The 12,715-nt window shown below is 36.0% G+C and overlaps 1 protein-coding gene across 17 annotated transcripts in view; it reads right to left on the reverse strand.

The window, feature by feature from the left end:
- Rmdn2 (regulator of microtubule dynamics 2) overlaps positions 1-12,715 on the reverse strand; it is a 102,933-nt gene that overhangs the window by 87,571 nt on the left and 2,647 nt on the right. For 12 of the 17 annotated variants that reach the window (XM_087216471.1, XM_087216465.1, XM_087216477.1 and 9 more), the window contains exon 2: positions 8,393-8,860. In XM_087216471.1, the coding sequence (XP_087072597.1) occupies positions 8,393-8,844 (452 nt within the window). In that variant the 5' untranslated portion in view covers positions 8,845-8,860. The remainder of the gene's footprint in view (positions 1-8,392; positions 8,861-12,715) is intronic. The other 5 variants (XM_087216470.1, XM_087216469.1, XM_087216467.1 and 2 more) reach the window with 1 other exon arrangement.

The raw sequence follows: 12,715 nt of genomic DNA on the forward strand, positions 1-12,715 counted from the left end.
TAGGGGTTAATGCTAAAGCTAAAAGGGTAAAGAAACAACCTTACAGGGCCTCAAAGGGCATGGGATAAGAATTTCAGCGACAGTCATTGTCACTACCATACCCAGATAGATGCAATTACTTGAGTCCAAATAAAGCATAAACCTGTAAGGCCATGATGTTGCTTGTGTAAGAGAAGCCATGCAAGAGATTCTAATAATCCTTACTGAAAATATATTCCACTGATCTTTATCAGGATTGTTTCATGAGTCTTAACACTTGAGTTTTTGTCATATTAATCATGTAATTATATTTTTCTTTTCTTGTGTAAAACTAATAGTATTAGGAAATTGTGACTGGTATCTATTTTACAAGTATAAATCCTCCCCAAAAGATAAATTTTATACATGAACACATAATTGTCATCTGATGTTTTAATTATGCCACGGACACTATGTATGAAGAATACTTCCCACTCAAAATGTGGGAAAGGGGTTATAACTGCATCTCACCACAGTTAGCCATCTCAATACCATGGGAAATTTTACAAAATGCAGACCATCTAAAATACATTTCACAAAGATCTTGCTTTTAAAAATTATTTATTTATTTTAAAAGTTTATTTCTAGGTATTTATTTAGAAAGATGTACTAAATCTTTCTATATCTTATTCATTTTTTTTGAAAAATTCAAATTAAGGGTATGTCTGTTTTGTTTATTTTTCTAAAGGAAGGCTAAACAGGAAAAGTTCCTCTCATTCTACTTTCCTCTCACTGTAGTCTAGTCTGTCTAACATCTACTTCAGTATTTAATTCTAACCAAAACACCCAAGATTCTGATATCAGTCTTTGAGTTCTGATGTCGTTTTTTTTTTGTTTTAGTGGCATGTGACTGTCATTCATAAATTTCAAAATTCCTTCTTGAGCTCATATTAAAAAACATATGCTTACTTCATTATTTGAAGTTGAATTAAGTCCTGTAATTTCTTCTATTTGTCCTAAACTTAACAAAGGTTTCTTTTCTTTCTAGAATGTTGGAATTTCTTGAACAAGCCTATGCTCACTCACTAAGCCAGTGTCTGACTATGAGGATCACTCATCCACTGGGCCCATACTACATCACCAGGTTGCTAGTAAACCTCTAGGTCTAGTGGATCTCTGATCTTCTCTGGCTAGTCTCTGGTTCCATCATGTTTTTTCTATGATGAGATTGCTGAAAATGAACCCAGGACTCCTGATGAGGAAATGCCACAGATTCACACACAGATAGGGAAGACCAGCTGATTTGTCTTCAGTAATTCTTGATGCTCCATGATATGATTACATTCTTGTCATTATTAAGTACTAGGGTGCTGTTATCTATACCTATAAAAACTACCAGGTCACTTTCTGAGGAACATTTTTGAATGATCTAGATTCCTTCTAAAAATTACCAGATCAACCATTTATTAAAGAAATCTTTATTGGCACCTACTCTGCACTAGGCACAGAAATAAGGTGTTAGAAATACAATAATGAAGACACAGGATCTCTGCCCTCGGGAATTTCAAGCTATATCACATTCACTAGTGCTCCTTTTTTTTTTTTAACCTGTTTATTTTATTCTTCAAAAACATTAGTCAGGCACAATTTTTTAATTCATAAATTACTTGTTTTTCCCTAAAAGAATATTATCTATGTTCCTGATATTAAAATTCAATGAGTTAACTCCCATAAGGTTTAAACTGAATCACTTATATATTTTCCAATCTTTTTAGATCTGTGCTAAAATTCAGTAGCCACTATCCTTAAGTGACTATCTAAATTAAACTGCAATTAAATAAAATTACAATTTCAATAAAATTAAATTAAAAATTCAATTCCTCAGATGCACTAATCACATGTGGTGACAACACTGGGCAGCACAGATATAGTCTATTTCATCACAAAAAGTTCTCTTGGCCAGCACTGGTCTAGACAGTTCTTACAATAAGGGGTTACACAGAAACCACATTTTAAAAATTACTTATTTTGGCAAACAGTTGCTGTCTTCTTCAATACTCATGTGGTGCCACCTACTACTATTTACAAAGCTTTTGTCAATGTAGTCTAAATGATCTAAAATAATGACAATAGTGAATATGGTTTTAATTATAATTTAAATTAAAATAATCATTCTGGGAAACCTATTCGGGATCCCTCTCTGAGAAAACTTTCTTTTCTCTGATCTCATTTCTGATCTTTTTCTGTCACTTTGTACTTTCTCCCATTTTTTTTGGAGGCATGTTTCTTCTAAACATCAGAGAGAAAGAAAGACTGCAAAGGTTTTAATTCCAATCTGTCTCGACGTTTCCCACCTAACAATTAAAAGCTTTCAAATTGAGCCCATAGAAAATGAAATGTTTTTGTTAACACCAAAGACAGGGAAGTCATCTTAGATGAGGAACACATACCTTGTCACTGGGTCAGATGAGATATCAGAATTTTGTCCATCTAGGAGAACACATATGAAGGTGATGTCCCCACCTAGGGTTCTAGGCACAATTTCCCATCCAGCAGGTACAGGAAATTATATGTGCTGCCAAAGCGAGCACAAGGTACAGGAAATTAAAATCTGAGACCCAATGGAAAGAACCAATTTCTGGGTGACACCAGAAGGAGTTATTTCTTAAGGATTATACTTAAGGGACCAAAACACATTTAGTTCAGGAGAAAATTTCTAAACTAATTTTTTTTTTTTTATCTCACTTCCTCACATGCTCAAAAGGGCTCCAAACTCCTGGCTGTCTCTCTCCTCCTAAGCCTGGTTCTCATAATTTATATGTGTATGGGAGAGAAGTACTTTTGCCAATGTGTAAATTGTGGTCGCCAGACAATGAGCACAAGTTTTAATCTGTAGGTTTCATAAGTGTGTCACAGATATAGAGACATACAACTGTAGAATGGAGTTTGAGTAAAGGGTAGCCTTGTCTTGCTGCTAAGGAAGATTGTCTAGGTGATTAGGTAGATAACACAAATGTCTCAGTGACTTCTTTGCCCAAGGGCCCCAGGCAGGATTTTTCCATGCCATTATTTGCCTCTATCTATCTCTAGAGGTGCCCTCTTTTGCAGGCTGAGAAGTGTTCCAACCACTTCCAATCTGCCCTTCCACTCCCCGACTCTCTTTCAAAGAATTGGAAAAGAATTGTTCAGGTCTCTTGATCACTGGTTTAATTTTGCTAGCAATGCTTCCTTTAAACATGGCCATTATAATGGTAATCAGCTGTAGCTTGTGCTTTTGGAAACATGCTTTGGAGTTTGGAATTTGAGTTTCTGGAGAAAGTAGGGGTGTGCATCGATAAGGGTGAATAGTCTGGCCCAACCTATCTTCTGGTCACTCTCCAGATAGTAGCTATCTGCTCTGGAGCAGGTCAATTAAGGCATGCCTTCAGGGCACATAAAAACCAAGTTGGGATTAAAAGGAATACCTGTTTTCTCTTGTTTTTGGGAAACTCAATGTCAAATTCTCTTACTCTGTTGGAATGTAGTCTTAAGCACCGGAATGTGTTTGACTCTCATGTATTGAGAATGAGTGGTTTAATATTCTTCTACACCCACACATGGCCTGCCTACTCCCTAGAGACAAAGTAGAATGCAGAGGGAAGTATTGATTATGATACTACTTTGCAACTAGAGTTGTACTGGGGAAGTGGTCAGAATTACCATATGCTCAGACTTTCTTTGCATTAAGAGATGTTGCTCAACTGTTTGGACAAGTACTGTCCCATGACTTGCCCTATTTTAAGTTATCCCAAGTCACAGTCCTGCAATATGTAGATGATATACTGTAGTTCAGTAATGATTTTTCTCCTCAATAGACAAACAGATGCCTTACTAAAAGATGTCACCTCACCGGCTAAATTCCTACAGACTTTTCAACAGGTAACACAAACAGGTATTAAAGGATAGCCATAGCCTCAGTCCCCATAGGACTGCCTCTTTTTTGTTATGATTTCTCTCCAGAACATCTTGCCAGGCCAGCCACCATTCTCAGAGACATGCTAATTGAGGTTCTAAAAGAGGAAATCCTGAGGCTAAGTATGGTCCAAGGGTCACAAGATCACAAGGAAGGGGTCCAGCTGGACAGTAAGAGCCCAGCTAACCCAGCTCTGGCCACTTTCTTCCACTTCCAATTCACTGCAGCTGGCACTGGATGGACACCTTAGATTGGGCACACACCAAAAAGGATAGACAAGGACATCTTCTTTCCCCTTATTTCTTTTCAAAATGGGAAAAAACTGTCATAGGTAGACATCTGTAGCAGGGCAGACTGGAGCCTTGGCAGGCTTCTTCCCCTACTATTTGGAATACATATTTAACTCCAAGAATGCCACCTAGTCTCTTTCTACACCCAAACCTGGCCTGTGCACCCACCCTGGAAATAGTTAACATTACCTTTAACAGCCTGCTCCTTTGGAGGGAATAGTTACACGTGGCTATCAAAACAGCAATTTTGGCTATCAGCTGTGGCTATTAAGTCACTGTGGCTATCAAAGCAACAATGAGAAGCCTGTATAGTTGGATATTCCAGTCAGATAAACCATCAGCCTAGGGTCCATCTTAAAAACTGTTCACTTTCACAGGTGTAAAATGTTTTTATTCCTTCTGATTCTTATTACAAGAGATCTCTAAAAAGATCTGACTACTCTATTTATAGTTACAAACCTAAAAACTATAAAAGGATTATTCTAATTCAACATGGTTAAATATATGAGTGCATTCTAGTCTGTTAACAATTGTCTTATGTGTGCCTGTCTGTCTGTTCAATTTGTGACCAGTTCCAACATCTACAGCTGTTTCATTTGAGCTCAACAACTTTTTCTTCCTTTTGCTTTGTTTGATTTTTAAAATATTTATGTCTACAACTTAAGTTGGCTTATAGGTAACTGTCATTAGAGTTAAGAACATGCTTCCACCCAGGTTGGTAGCTGGTTGAAATGATGTCAAGACTGGGTTTACAAATGCATTGCATATTGCTGTCTGTGTACAATAACTTGGGAGTGTTTCAGTGGTCAAGAATAATGTGTTAATTGTTATGATCTAGTTCTCATAGGTCATCTGAAAAATTTGTTAAGATAATTAAATGAGGACCCCATAAGCATGGGGAACTGCTGGATTAGACTCCCATTGGTGAATAAAGAAGCAGCTGCCTGGAAACATTTATTCCAGTCTTTACTCACTAATGGGACCCGAATAATTTCTGTAGCCTTATGAGAGACACACTCCAAGAAACACTGCTAAACATATTATTGCAATATGTTTACAGTGGTTATCATCAAAAGGTTAAGTTTTCTGTGGGTAAAACAATAAAGTTTCCTTATTAAAAGATGCTCTTGATACAAAACTAAATTAAGAGACAAAGGTTCCATATAGCTATGACAATCATTATTGCTAATTTCATGTCTTCTGAGTAAACATATTAATGCCTTCTGAGTGTACAGGTATTCTAAAATATAAAATGAGGATTGTTTATGGTGATGGCCTTTTCTTTTAGACTCAGATGGGGCTGGGGATTTAGCTCAGTGGTTCTGCTGCCTGCTTTGCAAGCGCAAGGACCCGAGTTCAATCCCTGGCACCAAAAAAAAAAAAAAGAAAAAAGAAAAAAAATATTAGACTCGGATGTCTGCCTTTCTCTTATACTCCTGCTACTTGTGATAAGAGGTATATCTCATGCCAGCAGGAAACCAACAGTCAAATGATAGTTTTTTTAAAAAGCTTATGTGATGTGTATGTTATATAGGTGTCACTACAGTTAGAGATGCTCAGGCACTCAGCAGTCTAGAGAATGTCAAATGCTTATTCGATGACATCCTATTAAAGGATAACAAATTGTGTACTAGATGGAAATGATTGATTAAAAAGGCTATTCTATATTAAGATAGACATTTAAATGTGTTTCAAAGATAATATCATAATTGTCATGCTGAAATACTATGTGTTGCTCTTGATCTCAAGTTTTCTCTGTAAAACTTTATAATTTTTGTCTGTTAACATTCTGTAGGGGTTCAATGTCTAAAACAACCATAACTGGTAAGAAATAACAGTCCTCTGGCTATATTCTATATTTCAAAGTGCTTAAGATGCAGATGAGATTGTAATAGTTAAACTCACGGCTTCCACTACAGTACTGAGATCTTCTCTTCTGGATGTTCAACAACTGAAGTTTGGAGACCAGAACTAGAAAGGTGTCTTAGTCACTTTTCTCATTTTTGAGACAAAATACCAAATACTCACAAGTTAAGGGAGGAAAGGTTTATTTAGCTCACAGTTTGTAAATGTTTCAGTCCATAATTGCCTGGCTTCAAGGCAGGGTGGCATGGCAGACAGGCATTGTAATGCAGAAAGAGTTCATGGTAGGCAGAAAGTAGCAAAGCAACAAGGATCAACCACAGCTCTTTCTATCCCTTATATCTTATCTAGGCTACTTAGGGCAGGTAGCACTCACACTCTTAATCCTAGTGCCCTTGATCCTAGCACTGCACCATGAATCAATCCCAGCATCACACATTCTAGATCTAGCCACCTCTGAAAAAGCCCCACCTATGACTGCATGAGGCTTCGGGGGGACATCTAGACATGAGCCATGACACACAGTAACTGGCATAAGAAGACAGCCAATATTTTGGCCCTGGCCCTCCAAGGTCATTGAAGACCTAGGACATGAGGGAACCTTTTCTACAGGATCCTGTAACTTTGGTGAGTCACCCAAACTCCTGAGCAGGAAGACTGCTGGACCCTAGAAGACAGGAATCAACAAATGTACAGTGTGCCAAAAAAGAGGGTCACCAAAGAGGGAAAAGTCTCCCATGCTTTCATAGAAAGTAACATGGTCAAGCAAGACTATGACCTAGCCTGGTGGCTGACATTGACAGAGGAGCTGAGAGGCTCTGTATATGGTTCCAAAAGTAATGCCTGAGGAGACTTAACTGACCTTGATAGACAGCAGGAGGTTAATTTTGATTAACAGGAGTCTTACTTTAACTTGGTTGTAAACACCGAGTAGAAAAGTATAACCAAAAGATGTATAAAAACAATAATGTAGTAATAAAAGCTAAATACAAAAGGGCCCCAAACACTGGCCCCTTCTGGCAGGTTACAACTACACCAGTAGCTGACCACTGTTATGGTTCAGTGAGGCCAAAAATACTATGGTTGAAATTATAAAAATTCAACAAGAGTCTCTAAATTCCTTAGCTAAAACTATCCTTCGAAACCACCAAATTCTCCATCTTCTTACAGCTAAAACTAGAGGGACTTATGACAAGAAATATCAGACTTATACATAACCTCCATCAGTAGAGGGGTCTAAGAGCCAGCTGGTTACAATCACTATTCCAGTCCCTTAAAAGCAGTGTCTGGATGTAGCCCTTTCCCCAAACTAGCTTTCTGTTCTAGTGTTCATGCTTTTTTTTATACATGCTTTAATTTCTTGGAAAATTTGTTTATTCTTGCCTAGAAGCTACCAAACTCCAAGCGATCATGCTGATGGAACCAAAGACAAATGTGCCAGACTCCTTTTACTGGAACCCACTAGATCGACCTTATGAAGGGAATTCATAACTACTAAACTACAACATGATTTCTACCCAAGGTCCATTCGATTAGCTTTCTGGAGAAGGGCCCCAATTTCAATCTTTCCTACACAGACCCTTCTCACCTTGAAGCAGCTAGATGAAAACTATGCCCCTTCTCCTTTAACCATAATTAAGGATACCTCTTCAGAGGGGATGATATTATAGACAGTTAAGTAGAAATATTATGTAGGCAGTCGGACAGGGTTAGGCCCGTGAGGCAGTCAGTGCAGAAGATGAGAACAAACCAAAACTGTGGCTGGAGGAACATCTGAAGAAGATTAAAATCACAATGACCAGATTTACATACTTCCCAAAGGACTAAATACAAGCTTGAGATTATTGGTACCACCCTTTTAAGATTTCCCATATAAATAAGCCATTATCTCATTGGGGTGGACCATCCTCTCTCACCCACTAAGACTAAGACTAAAGGCAAAACTAAGATATAGAGTATTGACCAAGGTTAATGATGTCATTCATATGCTCTTGCTGCTATTGAATCACTATTAGCCAAGTGGCGTTACTTATAATCTAATTATTATAGTTTTGATCCACATTGTACCCACCTTGTGATTTTGCTCTATAAAACTTTCTCAGAGAAGTGGGCTCATCAGCAATCCATTCAGGACCCCTCCTGTCTCTCTAGAGCTATCCTTATTTCCCAATAAATTTTTCTAATCTTAAAAAATAATAATAATCATTTCTTTTCATGTCTTGTTAATATCACAATATGTGACTGGAAATACATAATGAGATGGCCTACATAATAGTAATAATGCAATAAATAATCAATTAGACAGGGAACAGATCTTAAGCAAACTTACCCTCCTTCACTTTCTGCTTCCTCTGAACTATTACTTGTTGCTGAGTTTTGAACTGCAGTCGCCCTTCTTTTTCTAGCTCTGTGCTGAGGACTTATCCTATGAACTGTTATCTTCCCTCCAAGTTCATCTTGTATATATTCCTCTAGCTTTGGAATAGTTTCTTTAAGAAATCTGATTTCCTCTTTGAGTTCTTCCATATTTGCCAGCAATTCATTTAACTTGTCCAGTATCTGAAGCTGCCTTCTCTGAAAGATTGCGGCTGTTCCTTGGCCATTATGTGTTTTATCCTGCAAAGTTGTTGAATCAAACGTATTACCCAGAGAAAAAAATGTTCGCAAATTCATTGCTGTCCTTGGTTTACGAACCTTTTGATACCACAAAACCAGCAAGCTGATACCAGCAGTTCCCACCATGATGGCAAGTATCAGTTCTTTGTTTGTGGAATGATGCATTTCTTGACCTTTGTTCCTAAAATTAAAAGCATAAAATGTAAATGAATTGTTTTAGTCTTTGCCCAAGACAAAAATATTAGTGTTTTTTCAATCAATAAAAGCCAAGTTCTGTATCATCAAAAAATTTGTGGAGAGGTTGAAGGGAGGGCAGGGGAATGGGGAAAAAATAAGAACCAAGAGAGACTATGTAAAGGTGGAAATTTCCAATGATGAATGTCATTATATTGTATACCTAAAATGTATCAATAAAATTTTAAAAGAAGAAAAAAATTTGACAATTTATAAACTAGAATACTTTACCAGTAAATACCTCTATAATTTGTATGATCTAATGGAAATATTTACTTTAAGGATACTACTAAAGTCTACTGTAAAGTATCAGCTTTAATTCAGAATTAATATTCTGCATGGCCAATCTGAAACTTACCCTTTATTTATATTTTAAGAGCTTGTTAAATAGAATAGAAAATATTATTATAAATTTCTTAGAAAATTATTTATGAATTCAAATTATTTTGAACTCTCTCTGACATTCTATTCATATGCTAGATTTTTCAGTCTTCTCTAGTTTTTAAAGAAGGACAAGAAGGAGCTCTTCTTTAGCAGCTAGCTCACATTAGAACTTAAATTTAGTGATTAACAGTATTTTAAAGCCCAGAGCTTAGAGATATCCAACATATTACAGAGCTTTGTTTACAATTCACCCTATCTCCATCTTACACAACATGGAAAGCAGAAGTGATAACATATATTCAGGTGTCACCCTTCTTCTTCCGAATCGGAATCTGCTTATCCTCACACTTCTACTTGTTTGAGGTCTCAACATTTTTCTAATTTTCACTTTTTAAAAAAATAATTAAGTCATTTCTTTGACTCCTTTTTCTTTCTGACCTGTGAGCTTTTCACACTTAAGGCTCAATCTATAGCCTATGTCATTTGGTACTAACTCAGCTATTTTGACTAAATGCATCATAATCTTTCTTTAGTAAATCGTATCTTCATTAGTTCTATTGCTTATTTCCTCTCTTAAAGTTAGAAGATGGTTAAAGAAAAATGATACATGTGCTTCCTTCTGAGACTTTAAAATGGCAGTAAGTAAATTAGGACTGTGATAAACTATTATAATTAGAGTAAAATATATTTGTTTTTATATACTTTGAAGTTTCAAAATTGTTTTCCCTTCTATTTCTCCTATTTAATAAACAGATAAGTACCTGTAATAAACTTTACTAGACACTTGGAATAAATATTACAAATAGTAGTAAGTCATCCTTTATAAGAAATTAAATTTGTAATTTTTTTAAATTTGTAATTTTTAAAATTTAATTTTTCCTGAAACTTTCTCAAGCACTAGATTATTGGAGCTCTGCCACTTCTGAAGCTGAGAAAAGAGAAAGAAATCAGTCCTATGATGTCTCTTGTTTTTCAACCTGGTTTCTGAACCATGGCACAAAGAGGGGAAAAATCAAACAGCCTGAGCTGAACCAACAGAGGTCATAGTTCACAGAAACTTAGGCACTTAAAATTTCTGCGACAGAGCACTGAGGATGAGAGAGTCACTGTATTAGTAAAAGGAATACACACTGAAAGCCCATCAAGGCAGGCAAAGAACAACGTCTAAGGAAAAAGTAGTCAGTAGGAAACTATAAACTAAATTTTTCTAAAGATTAAACAGAACTGGGAAGCATTCAGGTTCTAAGAATGCTTATAGAATACATGAGAGTTTCAGCAGATATCCCAGAAGGGTAATGCTTTGTTAGTGAGGCTACAGTAATCTTAGAGTTAAGGCTACTAAGGCTTTCCTAAAACAGACTAAAAATAACACTTAAAGAAATAAACTGATTCACAAATAATTTAATTGCCACGAAGATGAAAATCTAATACTATTTAAAGTATAAACTGACCATGGTGGCACATGCCTGTAATATCAGCAGTTGGGAGGCTGAGGCAGTAGGATCACCATGACTTCAAGGCCAGCCTGGGCTACTTAGTCAGTTCAAGGCCAGCCTGAACTACATAATGAGACTATGCCTCAAAAAAAACCCCAAAATTAAAAATAAAAATAAAGACACAAGTAGAAAAATCCAAAACTCAAACAGCATAAAGAAATTATGTCCAGCATCCAATCAAAAAAATGATTTCACATGCAAGTAATAGGAAAAAGACAGAAATGGGGCAACATCAAGAAGTTTAAAAAGAACAAGAAGTGTGTGTGTGTGTGTGTGTGTGAGTCTATGGAGGTGATCAAAAAAATTTACAAGTTAGATGAAACATAAATTCAACACAATCCAAGAAAAATAAAAAAGCCAAACCAAGACATAACATTATTGGACTGATAAAAATCACGATGAAGAGGATACCATAAAAATATCCAGGAAAATAGACACAATATGCACAGAAAAGAAAAGAATACAGAAGATGTTTTCAGGAACAATTCAGGTACAAAAAACAATGGAATAACCTCTTTAAAATGCTGAAAGAAACTGCCAACTTACATGTATATACTTAGTGAAATAGTTTTCAAAAGTAAAGGTTAAAATTAAGATCTTTGTTTTTTTGGACAAAGAAAAGCCGAGAGAATTCATTACCAAAAGATATGTACTATAATAAATTCTTTTTTTTTTTTTTTTTTTGGTACCAGGGATGGAACTCAGGACCTTGTGGTTTTGAGGCAGGTGGCTGAACCATTGAGCTAAATCCCTGGCCCAAAGTAATTTTTTTTTTTTGGTACCGGAGATCGAACTCAGGACCTTGTGTTTGCGAGGCAGGCAGCGGAACCACTGAGCTAAATCCCCGGCCCCTGTATTATAATAAATTCTAATGGAAGTTTTTTAAGCAGAAAGAAAATGATAACAAAAATTTGGGATATACAAAAAGGATAAAGAATACCAGTACAGCAAACATGGGAGTAAATAGAAAAGTAATTTTTTCATTTTAAAATTTCCTTACAATTGTTTATTAAAGTTAAAATGATAATAATGCCACACAGGGTTTATAACATGTATATTAGTAAAAAGTAGGACAACAATAACTCAAAGTATGGGAAGGAACAAATGAAAGTATATACTCTATTTGTAAATGCCTTAATTATAATGGAGTGTCATAACATCAATTTAAAGACGCATAATCATAAGCCCTAGAGCTATCACTAAAAAAACAAAACCCATAAATGTACAAATAAACCAGTAGTAGAGATTAAAATGGAACACTAAAGACATTCACTTAGACCAAAAGGAGGCAGAAAAGGAGAAAAAAAAAGGCAAATAGAAAAGAAATAAAAGATAAATGATGTCATAACCTTATGGAAAATTGATGCCAAAAGATCAAGGAATAACAGTATCTTTGTTTGCCAATAAAAAGATCATTAGAAACAAAAATTGATGAAATAGAAGGAATACTAGTGAATTATACATCATAAATTTAAGAAGGCAAGGACAGGTTCTAATGCACATGCACAAGCTTCGATCTTTGATGAAAACACATTCATAGTAATAAAAGAAAAGGCAGATTATATGAACAGGGATTCAGGCAGGAGGGTAGATGCTGTGGTGGACATTTCTGAAGTTTTCATTGCTTTGTGCTCTAAGGGAGGGGAGATAGGAAGAGCTAAGAGAACAGCAGAAATATTGGAAGGATGAAAATTATGAATTAGGTTGCATACAGGAAATGTGGCTTCCTATAGCCTTTATCCTATGATTTCACATATTCTAACAAATTGCTATTCTCCCACACACTAACTAGCCAACTAAATGTGTTGTTTCAAATGTCCTATGTAAGAAGGTCTGAAAGAATATGCAGCAAGAATCTATTTCTGAGAAGCCTGCTTTTAAAAGAATGCCTCCCTCAGTGGTTCTGCCACATGCACCATGGG

The sequence above is a fragment of the Heterocephalus glaber genome, unplaced genomic scaffold, assembly GCF_053883595.1.
Source record: "Heterocephalus glaber isolate CG9 unplaced genomic scaffold, H.glaber_assembly_v1.0 deba00001457, whole genome shotgun sequence".
NCBI lineage: Eukaryota > Metazoa > Chordata > Mammalia > Rodentia > Bathyergidae > Heterocephalus > Heterocephalus glaber.